Source organism: Equus caballus, chromosome 15 (assembly GCF_041296265.1).
Source record: "Equus caballus isolate H_3958 breed thoroughbred chromosome 15, TB-T2T, whole genome shotgun sequence".
NCBI lineage: Eukaryota > Metazoa > Chordata > Mammalia > Perissodactyla > Equidae > Equus > Equus caballus.
Window position 1 is genome coordinate 24,798,571 of NC_091698.1, and position 17,692 is coordinate 24,816,262.

Here is a 17,692-nt window from a genome sequence, read left to right on the forward strand (position 1 = left end):
GGCAGTTCAGTAAACGCCTTCTGATGTAAATCGCTATCCCTCTATAAGTTGAAGTTTCAGGTGCTTCTGTATCCAGGTTCATAGTCTCGAGGTACTTTATCTCTTGGAAGAAGTAGACATGTTGAGTTCATAAAGAGAAGTTCCTAGACCTGGTGTCAGATGACCTGGTGTCTTCTGAGTTGTCCTTGGGAATCATGTACATTATTTGTCTGAGACCCAGATTATACCAGAGTTGATGCAATTAGATGCTCTCTGGATGAATATCCTGATTTTTTTTTTCATGTCTAAGTACAGGGGTATTACTGAGAGATTCAGAAAGTCCTTGATCAATGTGAAGTTTGGTTGGGTTGAAATCTATAGGTTAGGTTTATTGAGAAATTGGTTTAGTTCATCCTTGGGGTGGGGATTGAGGGGCATAGGAAGGAAGGGGAGTGGAAAAAATAGACCTGGCCTGGTAGGGAGAGCCGGGATCCTGGTATAGTGTGGCACATAATCCTGTGCCGTATTTACTAATCATTGCCTTAATTTTACATTTTCCATGTTTATAGATAGTTTAGAATGGGAAGAACAAATTAAAACATATGCTGTCGATATTTTAAAAATGTAATGCTTTGTGTTAAAAATGTGATATATGCTTGTAAAACTTCCAAGCAAGACAGAAGAAAATAAATTCCTTCCCACCCATTGCCACTCCATCTTTCACCTCAGAGATAACTATTTTAAAATCTTCATGTATCTATAAACGCACACATTATTTTATGTAAAAGGAATTAGACCATCCATGCTCTTCTACAGCTTATTCTGGCCACTTAATATATATGTCTTGGACATTGTTCTGTGTCTATACATTTAGTTCTTCTCTATCCCACGGCTACGTAGTCTTCCATTGTATGAACTGCCTTAATTTGTTAGCCAGTCTCCTAAGAGTGATATTTAATTGGTTTTAAATTTGTTTTTATTCTGAAATTTAAATAATAATGCAGTGAAATCCTAAATATGAATGATAAATTCCTAAATATGAAATCCCTGGGTCAAAGTCAGTATTTAGTGACAGGCTGTTCAGGCCACCTCTCTCAGATGGATAAGGAGTGGTATTTCTTTCTGCATGGTGGGTATTTTAGTCATCTTCATCTGGATATTAATAATATTTCACCGTGGCAGATCACTTTTAACATTTTCAAAGACTTCGGTGTTCATTATCTTATTTGCTTCTTATAACCACTGATCAATGTATGGATTGATTTTATAACCCTGCTTAAGATGAGGGCATAAGGCAGGGAGTGGCTCCTTACTTGACTATGGCTGGTCTTTACCTGGGTCTTCTCATTCCTGGCCCAGTGTTAATATCTTTGAAAGTAGACAAGGGTCTTTGGAAGTTATGGGCCCAGTGATAGGAAATATTCTTCTTGTTCAGTGGGAGGATTTGCTATGTCTTCCCTTTTCTGTAATTCCACACTGACTCAGAATCATCTGCTGCTTATTCAAGAAAGCTTCAAGTTCAATAATTTTCTAATATGTTTCCCATTGAGTTATTATAGTATCTTCTATTAATGCATGTAGACTTTTAATTGCAAAAGGAGTACATGACTCTTCTATGTCTTTTTGTTCAAATCATTTAAAAAAATTATTTGGTAAAACCTAGCTTTATCAACAACTTGAGGCTGCTGCTTTCAGAATGTACCTGAAAAGCCTTTACGTGTCTTAGAATGAACTTTGCTGTCCTGAGGAGACCAGACAAATCTACTCACAGTATTGTTTATCCTTACTGCCAGTCAGTGAAAGGACAGATCGAGTGAAAGAGAACCTAGGTAGGTCATCCATCCATCCATTCATCTATTCATTCAACAAATGGAAATTGAGTGTCTACTATGAGCCAGTCATTGTTTTCAGCTAATTCTGAGAGGCGTGGACTCTGAAGTCCAGGGGAGGGAGAACCCTGCTGCCCAGAAGCTGGAAAACCAGGATGAAAGCCCACAGAATGCTGTCCTCCCGCTAACTCAGCAGAAGGCTAATTGATTTTGAGTTGGCAGAGATCAAAGACGAGGAGAAAAGTGGATTGTCTCTTCCCCTGTCTCTCCCAATATTATGTGCCACAAACTGCCCAAGATTACCTACTCTAGATTACCCAGGTCTTTTTTCTGTGCACGGCATTTTGATGAATAGCCTTCTTCATAGGCTTTCCTCCCATTAATAATCTTAATATTACAGAGCTATCTATATTGCCTGTGACACTGGTCTTACTCTGTTGTGTATGAGTGTATATATGGGAAATATGAAAAGAGACAGAAAGAGTAAGGAGTGGAGGAAGCGAAGGAAAGGAGGAGGGGAGGAGGGGAGGAGGGGGTGAAGACATTTTAAGATAATGAAGCAAACGTGTTGTCAGAGTAGACTGAGTCTTCTCTTTGCCATGTTTCTTAAAGAATTGTGATAGTTATCATCATGTGTGGGCAGCCCCATAATATATAAATATAATATTCATAATATTCTAGGGATCAAATAAAATATTTTTATGATAGATTACATGTCTAATTGAAGTTGGGAACTTGCAAGTGATACATCAGCTATAGGAAGACCCCTTGGTTTTCTGACACTGTGTTATATGGATATTTAGAATTAATCATCTTTAGTGTCACTAGCACAGAATGAATTATAGAACTTTAGAGTTCAAATAATTCATAATCCTTATCATCTTCCTCTAAGTCAGCTTAATTATAGAATTTTCACCTTAGGAAGTTGGAGAAATGTCCTCAAGAATCTCTGTGTTGAGGTGGGGATATGGATATTTTTTCATGTCTAGCTGGCACTTTGTACATAGTAAGTGTTAACTGAATATTTTTTGATAAAAAATATATTATTTTAAAAACTTAAATTGTTTTTAATATCCAGAACTTCTGTGGAACTTAGAATTCCGATTCTAACCGTTATTATTTAGGAAAATCATTTAAATTTCCTAAGCCCCACTTTTTCATTGATGAAAGACCTTTATCTTTAAAATGAGCATAAGAATGTTTACAGCACACAGATTTTATTTCATTTTTATGTTTACACGTTTGTTTATTAAAATTTTGTGTTTTGCTTAAATAAGGGCTATATAACAGGTTTGTTGAGAGGGATTCAGAGGATAACAAATAAAACTTTCTTTACAAACTTTCCAGCACCAGACAGTTGGCCAATATTACTTTATTATGATTCTCATTGTTATTATATTCTTTAACCATAAAGAGCGTTTTAGGATCCAGAATCTGAATAGATTTTCGTTCTGTTTGTTCAAATTGTGATATATGTATAGGCTAGCTTTTGAAAAGGAAGGAAAAAAAATTAAACAATTATTTAGCATGTATTTTTAAAGTATTTTCTTCAGTGCCCACTCTGTGCTAGTTAATATTCTAGGTCCTGGGAATACAGGTTTACAGAAAGTAGACATAGGCCCTCTTCTTATGGAACTAACCATTTAATGGAGGATTCAGATAATTAGTGTGAGAAATGTGATTATGGGGGAGAATGCAGGTTTCTCTGTAGTACATATGAAGGGCCCCCCAGTCAGGACTTGGGTCCATTGAGGGTGTCCAAGAACGTTTCTGAGAGGGAGTCATCACTAATCTGACACCTTCAGGATCAGGAGGAGGTGGGCAGGTTGGAGAGCATACACCTGGGCTCAGAGAGAGACCAGGGCATAGAGATTGGATGGATTGAAGGCTGACGTTGGAGAGATAAGCAGGGGCAGATCATCTCTGCAGGGCCATTGACACCAGGTTTAGCTTCTGTCCAAAGGCGGTGTGGAGCCAGAGCAGTGACGTGATCGAGCTACTGTTTTAAAAATACCACTTTACTGTGGAGGCGTAATTCTACTGGGGCAGGAAGAACAACCAGGAGACCCTTTAGGAGGCACTGCAAGGGACTAGGAAGGAGCCAATGGTGGCCTGGAGTGAGAAGGTGGCGGTGGAGGAGAGAACTGGACAAGTTTGAGTGATATTGACAGGACTGGGGGATTGATTGGATATAAGGAGCAGTGGTTTGGCAAATGACAGAGTCAAGATGGTGCCCATATTTCTGACCTGAGTAACTAGGTGGGTAGTGGTGCCATCCACCAACATAGATGACAGAAGTGGAGGCAGAGGCTGGGGTCAGGGGGTGGTGAGGGGCTAAGTGTAGAAATGCTGGGCTGTGCGTGTTTTTGGGAAACCTGACTTGAGGAGACCAAGTGGATAGTTGGATAACTGGGTTTGGAGCTGAGAAGACAGATTGGGTGAGTCTTGGAGCCTTGCCCGTCATCAACATAAAGATGGCACCTGAAGGCAAGGAGTGAATGACATCACCCAGGAAGACTCACGGGAGAACAGGCCAGGCTTAGACACAAAGACTTGCACAGAACCCTGAGTGACAACTGCTTCTAAAGGAGTGTCCCAGGAACAAAAACATGCAAAGCAACCTCAAGAGTAGCCCAAGAGGCAGGAGGGAAACCAGGAGCACGTGGTACCACAGAGCCTGGAGTAGACAGCCTCTTGAAAGATGGTGTCAGCTGCCTGGGAGGTGGGGAGTGAGAAATATCCATTGATTGCCCAGTGAGGAGGTGGTGACCCTGCTGTGAACAGCAGACCCTGATCCCAGATGGCGTGGGCTTATTAGGAAAACCAGGGATTGGGAGAGACAGTGAGTCTCTGTAGAAAACTGTGGCTGAAAACAGTCAAAAGAGGACAGAGGGTCAGAGAGGGCTTATCTTTTTTTTTTTTTTTTAAAGATAGGAGGGCCTTGAATGAGTTTATTTGCTGATGAGAAAAAGCCAATTGAGACCAAGACAGTGACCAAATAGGAGAAAGTGGCCTCTATGGGAAAGTGGCCAGTGGGGGGAATAGGCTTCAGGGCTCAGGTGGGAGAGTTAGCCTTGGGCTGAGGAAGGACTTGCCCTCAGAGGGGAGTGAGGAGGGATGGGGTGTAAAGGCCTGAGTGGCAGGGAGGTGGGGAAAGGTTGGAAGGTGGGAAGTTGAGGGAGCATCTACCCATGGGCTTCTGTTTCTCTGTGACTGAGGAAGTGAGCCTGGGGTCTCATACCCTGGTCCTGCTTTCCTGATGACCCTAGAGGCTCATCCTCTCAGGGGGGTTCTGTGTTCTCTTTCAGATACTGGAGATTGTTAATTGTCTTATTTTCCTCTTCCTGTCTCCTTTACCCACCAAGACTTCTTGCTAAGCTGATAAACTGCCCTGGACCAAAACAGATTGTTCTCCTCGTCAAAACAGGGTCTCTTCCCTCTCAGATAAGTTAGTGTCTATGATAGTAGTTTCCATCTGTTCTACATGGAAGACCAAATGGTTGGTCTGTCAGATAGCTTGGACATCAGAAGGTGTTTGAGGACATGCATATCCCTTTAATTCTACCTTTCCGTGAAGTTAGCTGTTTTCATTACTAGCCTCGGGCTAGTTCTGTCCTTCACAGGTAAATTAATTCAGTTCAATAAATAGCTGTAGCTCTAGCTGACTCTTGCTCCTTTTCAGAAATCCCATTCAAACAGATGGTTCATATCTCATTCCTCTGGGAGGAAAACAAGTTGAGGAGTTGGATTCAGGAAGAGCATGAGCCATTCTTTAATGGCTAACATTTGGGGTCTCAGGGCTTTCCGTGTCCAGGAGCTTGATCCAAATGATGTCAGGAAGTTATATGAGAGGGCTCGGCCACCCTTCTGCCCTCTGACTTAAAGCCATGCCCATGACCCTGAGTGGCCGCATGGGGGTTGTATGGAAGAGCATCGTAAAAACATAAGCGTGCTATAAAATATGACCCTTCTTGCATATGGCTTGAAAATTCCTGGGAGCCCAAGTTTAGAAACTGATGCTGTAAAGTGAAAATGAAATTTAACTGAGCATTTGGTGGAGGAAAAGTAATTTATTGTCTCTAACATGAAAGCCCTGGCAGTAAGCATCCTTCTCATCATGCATACCTATGATTGATGCCAGCTCTGTGCTGCTGGCTGGAAGGGAGCTCTTTGAAATAGCATAGTAGGGACTTTGCAGGTGGGTCTCATTTGGTTAAGTTACTGCTTTTGTGAGGCTCTGCTGCATCTTTATATTCTACCAAGAAGAAGATGGTAAATCAGAGTAATTGCTTCATCCCAAGGCACTTTTATATTGTAAAGGAAAAAGGTCCTGTTAAGAAACTCAAATTAACTTCTGCTGTTTATACTATATGGAAAGCCTCTTTGAAAGCTGCTTGTCGTACAGCCTGGTGGTTTATTTATCATGGAACAATTCCATTAGAACCTGACACTTGTTCTCATGGCACCAAGACTTAGGATCCCTTGGGAAAAGCATTTAACCCTTGGAAATGCAAAGCTGTCATTTATCTGTCATCTCTCTAAAAATTCACTCGAGTATATTTATGAGAGAGATTTGGAACAGTCATCGTTTTTACTGAGTTAGGAAAGGAGTTGGGATCCAGTAAAGGATCAGTAAAGAAATGGTAAGTGTCCAGTACCATATTGCAGCACTGACTTGTCCATGCTAGTTCTGTTGTAAAAAGCGCTTACTATGGTCTTCTACAATTCTTAAGGAATTCGCTGTACAGAATTCAGGGACTGGAGTATTAGTTAATTGCTAGTGCTGACTCATTTGAATTTCTTGTCCCAGTAATATTTTATAGGTTTTAGAAGGATTCTTGATGTATATCAACCAAGGAGGCTTAGCAGATCTTAGAAGAATGAACTGAAATTGTCATGATATGAAAATTAACACCCTTCTTCCTGGCATTTACTAACAAAGGGAGGGGGTACTATTTGTTAAAGCTCATCAGTGAGCAAGTTCCCTGGGGAGCCAGTGGGGTAAGAGTGTAAGAATTTGGTCTCTGGTGCCAGACTGCCTGGCTTCAGACCCAAGCATTGTCGCTCACTGGCTGTGGGACTTGGACAAGTTAGTTAACTACAGAGCCTCTTGTTTCCTCACTGGTAAATGGGGATAATGCCTCTTGGGATTTTGAAGATGATTAAATGAAATAATTCCTGTGAAGTGCTTTCCACAGTGGCTGCGTGTAGTAAGAAAGGGTAGTGGTTGTTATTAGCAAAATTGAATATGGGCGTGATGGGTCTGGGAAGATGGCATAGATCTTTCAAAAAGGCTATCTTTCTTTGGAATATTTGTGGGCTGACATCGTCCATGGGTGATCGTTACTATGTGTCTCCGAAGAAGTGATTATGGCACAAACCACACTCACTTCTCTTCCCATTCTTGTGGAACAGATCGTAGCCCTAAGGCAGAGATCTGTAAATGCTCCCAAAGACAGTTTCAAGACTGAATTAAGATCGAGATAACCTTTGTGGTTAGAGACAAGTAAGTACAAGGTAGGACTGACCTTTTTGAGGTGTCTATGGTAAAAATAATCATGGGGGTCACACTTACAAAGCTGATGGTGAGCCGGTGGCATAATGCTCTTGGGGGAAAGTAGAGCGAACAGGCATGGAAACTGGAATTACTTGACTCAGAAAGAAAGCCTAGGGGCCGGGCCTGGTGGCATAGTGGTTAACTTTGTGTGCCCTGCTTCAGTGGCCCAGGGTTCACCAGTTCAGATCCCGGGTGTGGACCTACGTACCGCTTATCAAGCCATGCTGTGGCTGGCGTCCCACATATAAAGTAGAGGAAGATGGGCATGGATGTTAGCTCAGAGCCAATCTTCCTCAGCAAAAAGAGGAGGATTGGGGACAGCTGTTAGCTCAGGGCTAATCTTCCTCAAAAAAAAAAAAAAAAAAAAGAATGCCTAGTGTAAGTAAGCAGTGGAATGGTAATGTTCAGGATTTAAGGGTTTATTATATGCATTGTTGACCAGTTCTCACTCCTCAGCAGATCTTTAGCCACTACCAACCTCACTACTATCCTTATCACCTACCCCCATCACCACCACCACGCCTACCAGCATCACCAACACCACCCTCCCCAGCACCACCCTCCCTAGTACCACCAACACCAACACCCTCTCCACCACAGCTACCACAGCGCGGTCCTTGAAGGACTCCAGTGGGGATCATTCATGCCTCTTTACCCAGCTCTGACTCCAGCCCCATCTTCTCACTGCCTGAATTGCTTCTATCACCTGTTCACTCCGTGACCACCTTTCTGCCTTTCAGCCCACCAGCCTCTGTCTCTGGGCTAAGGAGAGAATTTGCAAGTACACTTCAACAGCCTTGCTTTTCTCTGAATTAAGAAAGGATTACTGATCTTTTATTATTTGCTTTATAAATAAGGAGATATGTTCATTAGTTTGACTCATTAAATTTAAAGCAATTGTTATAATTTTGGCGTGTTTGATTAAGTTTCTTTAATTACACACAGTTGCAGATGTTGCAGCTCCAGAGAGCAGGAGAGTTTCTGTGAAGCTTTCTTCTCCTTTCCACTTCGTGCCTTTTCTTCTTCCTGTTTGCCCCTGTGGCTGCCAGTCCACACCCCAGGGCAGCTTAGTACGTTGTCCCAGGACTGTAAATGTCCCGTGACTGAAAAGATTGTCTCCTCTGTGATCAAGCTGTTCAAGGCCAGCTCTGATGCAAACTGTAGAGAAAGGGAGAGTGTGTCTGGGAGCCCCTCTATTCTCCCCTGCATCTGCCCTTCGTTTTGTCACTCCCAACCACGCCTGCTTCAGGAAAGGATCAGATAAACCTATTTAGAGTGAAGAAGCAATGACAGGTTCACGGTGAAGCAAACCAAGGAAATGAGACTTTAAATGTGGAATGCCAGCTTGTTAAAGTAAGAGGGTCTAGGCCAGTCACTGCCCGAGTTGTCTCCAGAGCATCTAACACAGTGGCGTTCGGGAGGCATTCAGGAAATCCTTTCGGACTAAAGTGAATTGTGTTTCTGCTAGTTGAAGAGGATTAACATTTTTTAAACATGGAGAACATGATGGCTTTCCTCAAAGGATAGGCAAGAGGTTATTCATTCTCTTCTCCTTGAACTCACTTATTCCTAGACCCCAACCCTGGAGACACACCAGTGGGTAGGATAGTGTTGTTTTAAGAATAAAACGCTTTGATGATTCTAGTCAGGGGGTCCCTTAGCTATGTGTACCCTTGGCTGAAAGTCTCCCTCTTGGGAGGGGCAGTTTGTTGGAGCCAGTGTTCAGATGTGAACAACTGTATGTGGATCGATGCAGGGCTCTCCTGGCCAGCTGGGTCTCTTGGGGCCAAGTGGGGGCCCAGCTGGAGGGGCCGCTGCACTAGCTCCGGCACCTTTCCCTCCAGTAGGGCAGCTGGGCAGAGAATGGGTAGGATTTGATGAAAAAGGTGGTGACATCAGCCCCAGATGGCTTACTTTAGAATCTGTCATTTCGTTATTCACTCATCTGTCCTCTACTCTACTATTCTATATTACATGCATATCCTTTTTGTGTGTGTGCTCTGGAAAGAGACTGATTTTTGTCTTTCATTGTTTTGGTAATATAAAAATTTTAGCAGCTGAGCCTTTATTCCAGAATTCTCCTTTTAGTTCCCTTTGAATGAGAAATAGCTTCCCTGTGTTTCACTTGTCCTGTTATGCTTTCATGGGGCTTGTGTTCACTATTTATTAATACTGGGCTTGTAGACATCAGGGTTTAGGAAGTGTGGCCATCTCTTGGCTCATGGGCAGCTCCTCTTCCTTGGGTAGACACGAAGAAAGTACTTTGGACATTGCTGTTCCTTCTACGTGATGTCTTCGTTATGACATCATTTTGAAAATGAAACTCTGATTCTAAGTTCCTTGATCTTAAAAACAGTTAATCTAGTAATAGTATCTACTATCCCTACTTTCCCTAAAGGGGCATTGTAAGGATAATTAAGGGACATATATGTGAAGTGTTTTGAGTTCAGTTGAAGGGAGAAGCTATCAGGTGCAAAGGTATTGCTATTATTTAGTTTCATACTGTTACCGTATGATCATGAATACATTAATTTTGGAAATGATGATAATTTTGTGTTTGGAGATCTATTCCTACTTAACCAGCGTAATTGTTTTTGACCTGAGTCCTACAAGATACCTCAATTTATGGGCCAAAAGCAAGTAAGTGGGAAATGATCAGAAATGTTTTTACTATGTTTTTCATTGGCTGTTTTTTTCTATTCTGAAAATAAATGTCTTTTAAACAGAATTGATTAAAAAGCTTTATTTTCTGGGAATGTTATGCATCTGCAATAAATAATAAATAATATTGTAGCAGTTGACTGCCTCCACTTTCATGCAAAATAAATAAATACGTTTGGTGACATACATTTGAGGAGTGTGATTCTTATAATTTTCACAGCAGTAGGGAACAACTTTTCAGATGATAGAGATTTTACCATCTGCTAGTAACAAAGAAACATAGCTCGTAACACAAGGCTCTTACTAGGTTTAACGTATGTATTGGCATGCCAGGAACCGAAATCCTCTACAGCTTTAGTCAACCACCCCTGGGGAAGTTGACCTGACTTTCAGCACGTCAGGTGAAAGGCTCCTTTGCTTGAAAAGCAGATAACATGGTCCTCACGTTGCTAGAATGGCAGAGGAGGGAAGAGGGCTGAGTTTTAATGGTGAGAGATCAAGAGAAAGGCACTCCCTGGGATTGTAAGTACCTACGTGGATTTCGCTTGTAATTAGTGGAATGGTGGACTCACTGTTGAGAAGACACTGTCTTTTTGAGTCAAAATATTTAGTGTTGGTAGAAGAGATAAAAGTTCAGACACTTAGGGAGAGATGGGGGATAGCAAGTCCAGACTTTCTCTTACAATGACATTTGTTTTAAGCAGGTGACATGTTAGCTTCCTAGGCCTGACATCACACATGGGGGTTGTGGTTGTAGTTAAGGATAAGGAGTGGATTGCTTACCATTAAGAAGGGCTGAATGGTCAGTGGAGCCTACAGATCTGCCTACCAAGGAAAGGGAGGAAAAACCAAAGTGAAGCCATTGAAGAAGTATTGCCTCTCTTTTTGGGGTTTCCTTTGCTCTCCTCTGGAGAAGGGCGATGATTGTCTTTTTTGGTCATTCTGGTTTCATCTGATGGTGTGGAGGTTACTGCATGGCACAAGCATCATGGTGGTAGCATAAAAGATGGCCAGTGCATTTGTATTAGTAGATTGTGTGTAAGTGGTCCTGAGGGTGTTCAGTCCTTCTTAGTGTTCAAAGCCATAGGCTGAATGTGTGGGGAGAACCTCACTGGAGAACTTTAGCTATCAGTGGTCTGCATATTGGAGTGCTTTGGGTTATCTTCAAGCTTAATGAGTTGAGGAATGAAGCAGATTTAGTTGGGAAGGAGCAGCATCCCCCTCACCTCCAACTTCTTCATATTCGGAAGTGATCCATGCTCCCTGACCCGGAAATGCAGTGAGTCTGATACCTGCCGAGTTGATTTGGGCTTGTATCCTCATGCCTTTGTCTTAAATATCTAAGCCACGTTGCAAAATAGGTAGGGTTTTGTTTTCGTGCTGCACTCTACATTGTCCCTCCCTTTTTCATCATGCCTCCTGTTTGGATCCCCTTTGGACCTTGATGTCCTTGTGCCCTTTCCCCCTGGCCTTTGGGGAAAAAGTTGGCAAACTCATGCATGCTAAGATATCAAGGGCTTATCAGGTTTAAAGTGTTTTCCCTTCTTGTGGTGTCTACGTTTCTTACAGGGGTGAAGACATCTTAAACCAGAGGAATGACTCTCTAGTTGTGGAATTTCAGTCATCAGCCAGCAGATGCAGGAGGTATTATTTTGGGTATGGGGGCCTTCTCAGAAGCCTGGAAATCATCCTAAATGCCTGCTCCGTGTTCATAAGGCCACTTTGTGCATCACACCAGTCTTGTGTGCTTGGTTGGCTTGACCTGGCTGAGGACAGCAAGCATGATGTGGAAGTCTCTGTGCATGGAGTTCCACAGGTGCTTCACGGGCGGCTGTATGTGCTGCATAGGGGAAGAAGTGTGATGCATGCGATGCAAGCTTATTTTTCTGACTGCAAATGCTGGTTTTGGTCCAAAAGTTGTAAGTTCATAGTAAAAATAGAATTTCCCTCTTGGTTAAAGCCCGCTTCATGCCCCTCCACAACATATGTGTCCTCAGAGTGGTCTCCATTTGAAATTCATGGAATGTTCATGAAAGCTGGGGTTTCACATTGCAAATGTCCACGAGCTGGCAGAACAGTCATACCCTCCCCTTTGAACCCGAATCTTGGTTCTGTGAATAAGAGTGTCATTTCCATCTCGTGCCTCCCTATGCCAGTCACTGTTACCACAGCCACCCCGGAGAGTTCTCAGTGATCGTGAGTTGGAGCTGTGAGCCTCTCAGTTGGTAAGGCTGTGACTGTAGCCTCCCTTTATATGAAGGTCACTAGTTGGACTCTCAAATCTAATAACTTTGGGTAATGTGCTAAGGATGAATTAAAATGCTAATAGGCTACATGTTCTGGGTATTTTAACATTCCCTAATCTTAAATTTAAATGAAATGCCTGAGGTGCTCTCACAGCCTTGCCAGAAGCGTATTTACCATCGCCCCTTAGACAGTGAATTTAAAGTATATTCTGGCCACACTGGCAGAGCTAGGAGGATAAGCAGTATTTATTTTATGATCATTTTATTTTGTCCTCTACAGCTATATGACGCAAAAACTCTTTTACTCAAGAAAGCAATTTAGCTAAAAACAACCACCACCACCACCTCACTGTTTTCCTAAGTTTCTTTGAACCCATAGATCTTTTATTATTAACAACATTTAACAGCAATACGTTGGATTTTTGGCACCTGAAGGTATTCCAAAGCCCTTTTGTAGATTACCTTCATGTTGAAACCTTACACCACCACCATGAAACATCCATGCTTTATAATGAAGACACTGGGGTTCCCAGAGACGTGTGGCTTTCCTATCATCCTGTTGCTGGTTATGGGAGAATGACAGTCAGTAGGCAGTTGTTCTGGCTTCCAGCTCGGGCATCTGTCCACTAGACCAAGTGGGAGCTCTAAGCAAAATAAAGACAAGGTCACTTAAAGTAAATGCTTCTGCTGGGAAATGAAGATCATGCTCGTTTTGAGTGACATGTCAGTTCTTTGCAATTGGCAGTATTAGTTCTGTTGTCTACACTGAGGCCAGATTTCTTTATCTAGGGAGCTGAAAAAACAAGCGTATTTCCTTCCGTCAGTAAATGGGCCCCTTCCGTCTTATTAGTTGAATTAGCCCCTTTATTTTCTCCTTATTAGGAGGAAAGGACACTATTTCTTCCTTAGTCCTTCTAGTTATCTGGTGTCTGGTCACTTCATAATTGTATTTTAGGAGAATAGATATTAATTTTCTTCAACAAAAAGGCCGAGTTCTGTGAAGACACACCATAATTCAATTTCCGTTCTCTCTCTTTGTTGCCTGTGCCCCTTCCTCCTGGCACATTTTTCATGGTTAGGAGGAGTGATAGTGTCAAATGTATCAGAAGGAAGAATTGATTCCGTAGTAGTTTGACGACTTGACTGATTAACAGAGATCAGAAGAAGGCTCATAACTGTGAAAAGCAGTGCAGCATAGAGTTTGAACAGCTCTTTAGGGAGCTGGCTAATGAAAGAATCACTACAGAAACACAACCATGCCAAAAAAAAAAAAAAGAAAGAAAAGGAAGAAAAGAACGGGGGCATTCCCATATAAGACTCAGAGGCTATGTCATGAGAGGAAATACGCTCATAACTTCCATTTACACATCATTGTAATTACCGTCTGCCTTAGGTTTACTTTCAGTCTTCTACTGTCAAAGTTGCTCAGATATTTCCTCTTTCACAAATCAGGTAGAAAGGTCTAGTACTGATTGGAACTTGTCCTAAGGATTTTTTCCCTCCTGAAGAATTTAATTATCAGACACCTGAGCTGGTACTGTTTGATTAGACTGGCTTTAATCTGATCCATGTCCTTGTTATCATCACCATGTGTCCCTGAACCAGACTTCTGCTCTCTGGTGAATGTTAGATGGGGCTTTAGCCTTCACTTTTTTTGCATGTGGTTGTTCTCTTTTCTTTCTCCTGATGCAGTGTCTATGAACCAGATAGAAATGTGTTACGGAGGAAAGAACGAGAAAGAAGAAATCAGGAAACTCAACAGGATGATGGCACGTTTAGTTCAAGTTACTCCCTCTTCAGTGAACCCTACAAGGTAGATGGTTTTCAGTTGTTCATTTCCAGCCCTGCCTTGTACCTCTAGCTCCATGATGGCAGATTTGACTAGAAGAGTTGACCAACCAAACTTCAGTTAGTTTTCTGCCTCTTCAGCCCAGGGAAGACAGTTCGACCACTAAGAATGGGGTCTTCTCCCACAAATCTTGGTGTCTAGCTCATATGTCTTTACCAGCTATGACCTTGGTGAAATGTAATTTTTGCTTATTATCTGCTTGCTGTGATTTTTATCAATAATATAGACTTCATCTCCGCATTGATTTTCAAAGTCAATGCCATTTGTTACATCTTCTAAGCTGTTAGGAAACAAAAAGAGGTTGGGTTACATATTTGTCCACACAGGGATCATGCTGGGATCAGGGTACCTGACAGGGCTAATGAGAGAGAAGCTGTTGGATTGTTTCTCATGTATGCCAAAGGCCAAAAATAGAACCTCTCTTCCAAAATGAAATATCTCCCCAGATTTCACTAATATCTTAGGCTGTATGGAGCTATGGATAGTTCAGGCTGGTAGCTTCTTGCATATTTAGTCCCCTGTTCATTTTAAGCTTTTCTCTGACTTCTTTTGCCTGTCACTCTGGGTTGTTGACAAGAATAATTAAATATTTAGAAATTGGAAGCAGAACAATTTGAGCCAAATCTGAATTTTCAAGAAAAGCTTCCAATGGAAGTACAAAAATGAAAAGAAAATCTAGTCCCAGAAAGCCTTAATCCAGACCATTTTGTGAAGCTGCAGTAGTAAATTTTCTGATTTCCTTAGCTGTGGCACAGTATGTTGATGGATTCCCTTTTTGTGCACTCTGAGGCCATTCACAGCTTTCTGGTTCTGGTGCGATGCAGAGTGCTGACAGAGGTCTTCAGAGATGACGATTTTGATTTCAGCTCTCAGCTCTCATTCTGAATGTGGCAGTCCTGGCTCTGTGATCAGTGAAGATACCTCTCCATTATTTCCCATGTTCCTGTTGTCTCTAACAATCAGGTGGATGTTGTGTTTTTCTTTCTCCAGACTAACAAGGGGGATGAGCTCTCCAACCGGATCCAGAATACTTTAGGCAATTATGATGAAATGAAAGACTTTTTAACTGATAGATCTAATCAGAGTCATCTCGTTGGCGTTCCCAAACCTGGGGTTCCTCAGGCTCCTGTGAACAAGATTGATGAACATTTTGTTGCAGATTCAAGAGCCCAGACCCAGCCCTCGTCTGTCTGTAGCACTGCATCTTCCACACCAGCAGCTGTCCCCGTGCAGCAGAGTAAGAGGGGCACCATGGGCTGGCAGAAGGCTGGGCACCCACCATCTGATGGCCAACAGAGAGCAAGTAAGCACGGACACAGGTTGCTTGATGTTCACAAATCTGCTAGCCCAAAGAATCATAATAAAAAACCTAATCACTATGTGTCAAGCCCCTCATGCTCATCTTCCTCTTCTTCTTCTTCCAACTCAGCACAACAGGGCTCTCTCAGGACCTTGCTTGGTGATGGTGTTGGCAGACAGCAGTCACGGACCAAACAAGTGTGCAATGTAGAAGTGGGTCTTCAGACCCAGGAAAGGCCACCTGCTATAGCAGCCAAGCACAGTGGCAGTGGACACTGTGTCCAGAACTTTCCTCCTTCCCTGGCTTCAAAACCCAGCTTGATCCAGCAGAAACCGACTGCATATGTGCGGCCGATGGACGGCCAAGATCAGGCACCTGATGAATCTCCAAAGCTTAAGTCATCCACGGAAACCAGCGTGCACTGCACGTCGTATAGGGGAGTCCCGGCCACCAAACCAGAGTCCGCCAGAGCCAAAGCCAAGCTTTCCAAGTTCGGCATCCCCAGACAAGGAGAGGTGAGTCTTTTCTCAATACCACTTACATGCATCTGAGTAGTTCTGAGTGACTACCTGACAGTTGAAAGTTCAATTCCCGTGTTTCTCTATTTCAATGTGTGACTGACTTCATGTGGTTGGATTTGTAGCAATCAATAAAGGAGGATGTATACATAGATAATGATTTCTCAGAATCTCAAGTTGATTATAATCAGAATTTTTTAAGTACCAACAAATGCAGTTGTGTGTCTGTGTTAGTTCAGGAAGGAATGTCTCTTTCCATGTAGTTCAAGGGATTTTTTTTTTTGTGAACAAGCCTGTGTTGGAGGAGATATATACTAGAAATAAAAGTACTTCAAAGTCTATACTTTTTAGTATATAAAGAGGTTAATTTTTATGTAAAAGAGTTGAGAAATTCAATCTTTTTTTCAGTTTTGAAATGTTCTAAGACAGATTTCGTGAAGTCCACCTCATAATGATTTTTAAATAATTGTTAAATGATTCAATATTGGATATGGTGAATATTCAGATGTAGCAGGTGTCCCATCCTTATTAGAGTATTTAAGATCCAGGTTTATTGATGTTAATCAGGTAAGAACTCTCCTTGTCCTGTAAAAATGGTCTTGGGTTATATGAAGAGAGTGAAGTCTTTTAGTTCAGATTCTTCTGGTTGCATTTTGATTTTATTCTAAAGTATTTTTTCATTACAAAATGTATAGATTGGATGTATGGAATATTAGAATTCATAGCAAGCAAATCGCAGAATCACAGAGGTAGGAAAGAAGCCATGAGTAGTCACTTGAAGAGTAAAGCTAGGTAGAAAATGAAGTTTTGTTTTAGACAAGCACGTTTCATACTGTAGTCCAAATTGATGACAGTTGTCAGGAACATATGAAGAAGTATGACTGCACAGTTTTTTGTTTTGCTGTGATATACTAACTAAAATAAAATGTGCATTCTCGACCATTGTCCTTAGGAACTGTTCCGTTTTCTTTTTCTTTTTGACATATTCTTTTTTTAAAGATGGGTCACACTGGGGCCAGAATACTCCTTTTTTTTTTAACTCTTTATTGAGACTATGATAGTTTACAACCTTGTGAAATTTAAGTTGTACATTATTGTTTGTCAGTCGTGTTGTAGGTGCACCCCTTCACCCTTTGTGCCCCCCTCACCCCCTTTCCCCTGGAAGCCACTAATCTGTTCTCTTTGTCCACGTGTTTAACTTCCACATATGAGTGGGGTCATACAGAGATTGTCTTTCTCTATCTTGGCCAGAATATTCTTTGTGCCTTAATTTGATTTAATAATCAAGTGAAACAAATGATTTGACATTTCTCATTGTGTGTCTGATGAGGCTAAGCTTAACCCTTTCTGAGTTATCATCTCAGAAAGCGCCTGTACCAGTTGGCAGATCAACAAATTACCCTTAGAGAAGACAGATTTTTTACTCTGAGATGTTTACAAAAAGGTTCTAATGAGGAAGTTAAGTGGCATGTATACCAGTAACTTCTTTATATTATTCATTTGTGATGGGTCTCATAAAGTATGCATTAGGAATTGATAGATGCAAACTGTAACTTCTGCAGACATTTATGTTTTTAAAAGTTTCTAGGAAACACACATAGATACCATCTTATAAAACTGAATTTCTCCAGCTGTCTGATTTTTATCATTATCAGATGACTGGTACTGGCAAATAGAGCATGACTTATCCTTGAACAGAAGTGACTACAACTACCAGGCATCCCTTTATGATTTTAATCTCAGTTGATTCCTT

The 17,692-nt window shown here is 41.7% G+C and overlaps 1 protein-coding gene across 9 annotated transcripts in view; it reads left to right on the forward strand.

The window, feature by feature from the left end:
- The window catches only part of AFF3 (ALF transcription elongation factor 3), a 573,872-nt gene that overhangs the window by 118,162 nt on the left and 438,018 nt on the right, over positions 1 to 17,692 (forward strand). For 6 of the 9 annotated variants that reach the window (XM_070236085.1, XM_070236086.1, XM_023618557.2 and 3 more), the window contains exons 3-5: positions 13,965 to 14,085; positions 15,112 to 15,424; positions 15,551 to 15,936. In XM_070236085.1, the coding sequence (XP_070092186.1) occupies positions 13,965 to 14,085; positions 15,112 to 15,424; positions 15,551 to 15,936 (820 nt within the window). Of the gene's footprint in view, positions 1 to 11,595; positions 11,671 to 13,964; positions 14,086 to 15,111; positions 15,425 to 15,550; positions 15,937 to 17,692 lie in introns of all 9 variants that reach the window. The other 3 variants (XM_070236083.1, XM_023618555.2, XM_070236084.1) reach the window with 1 other exon arrangement.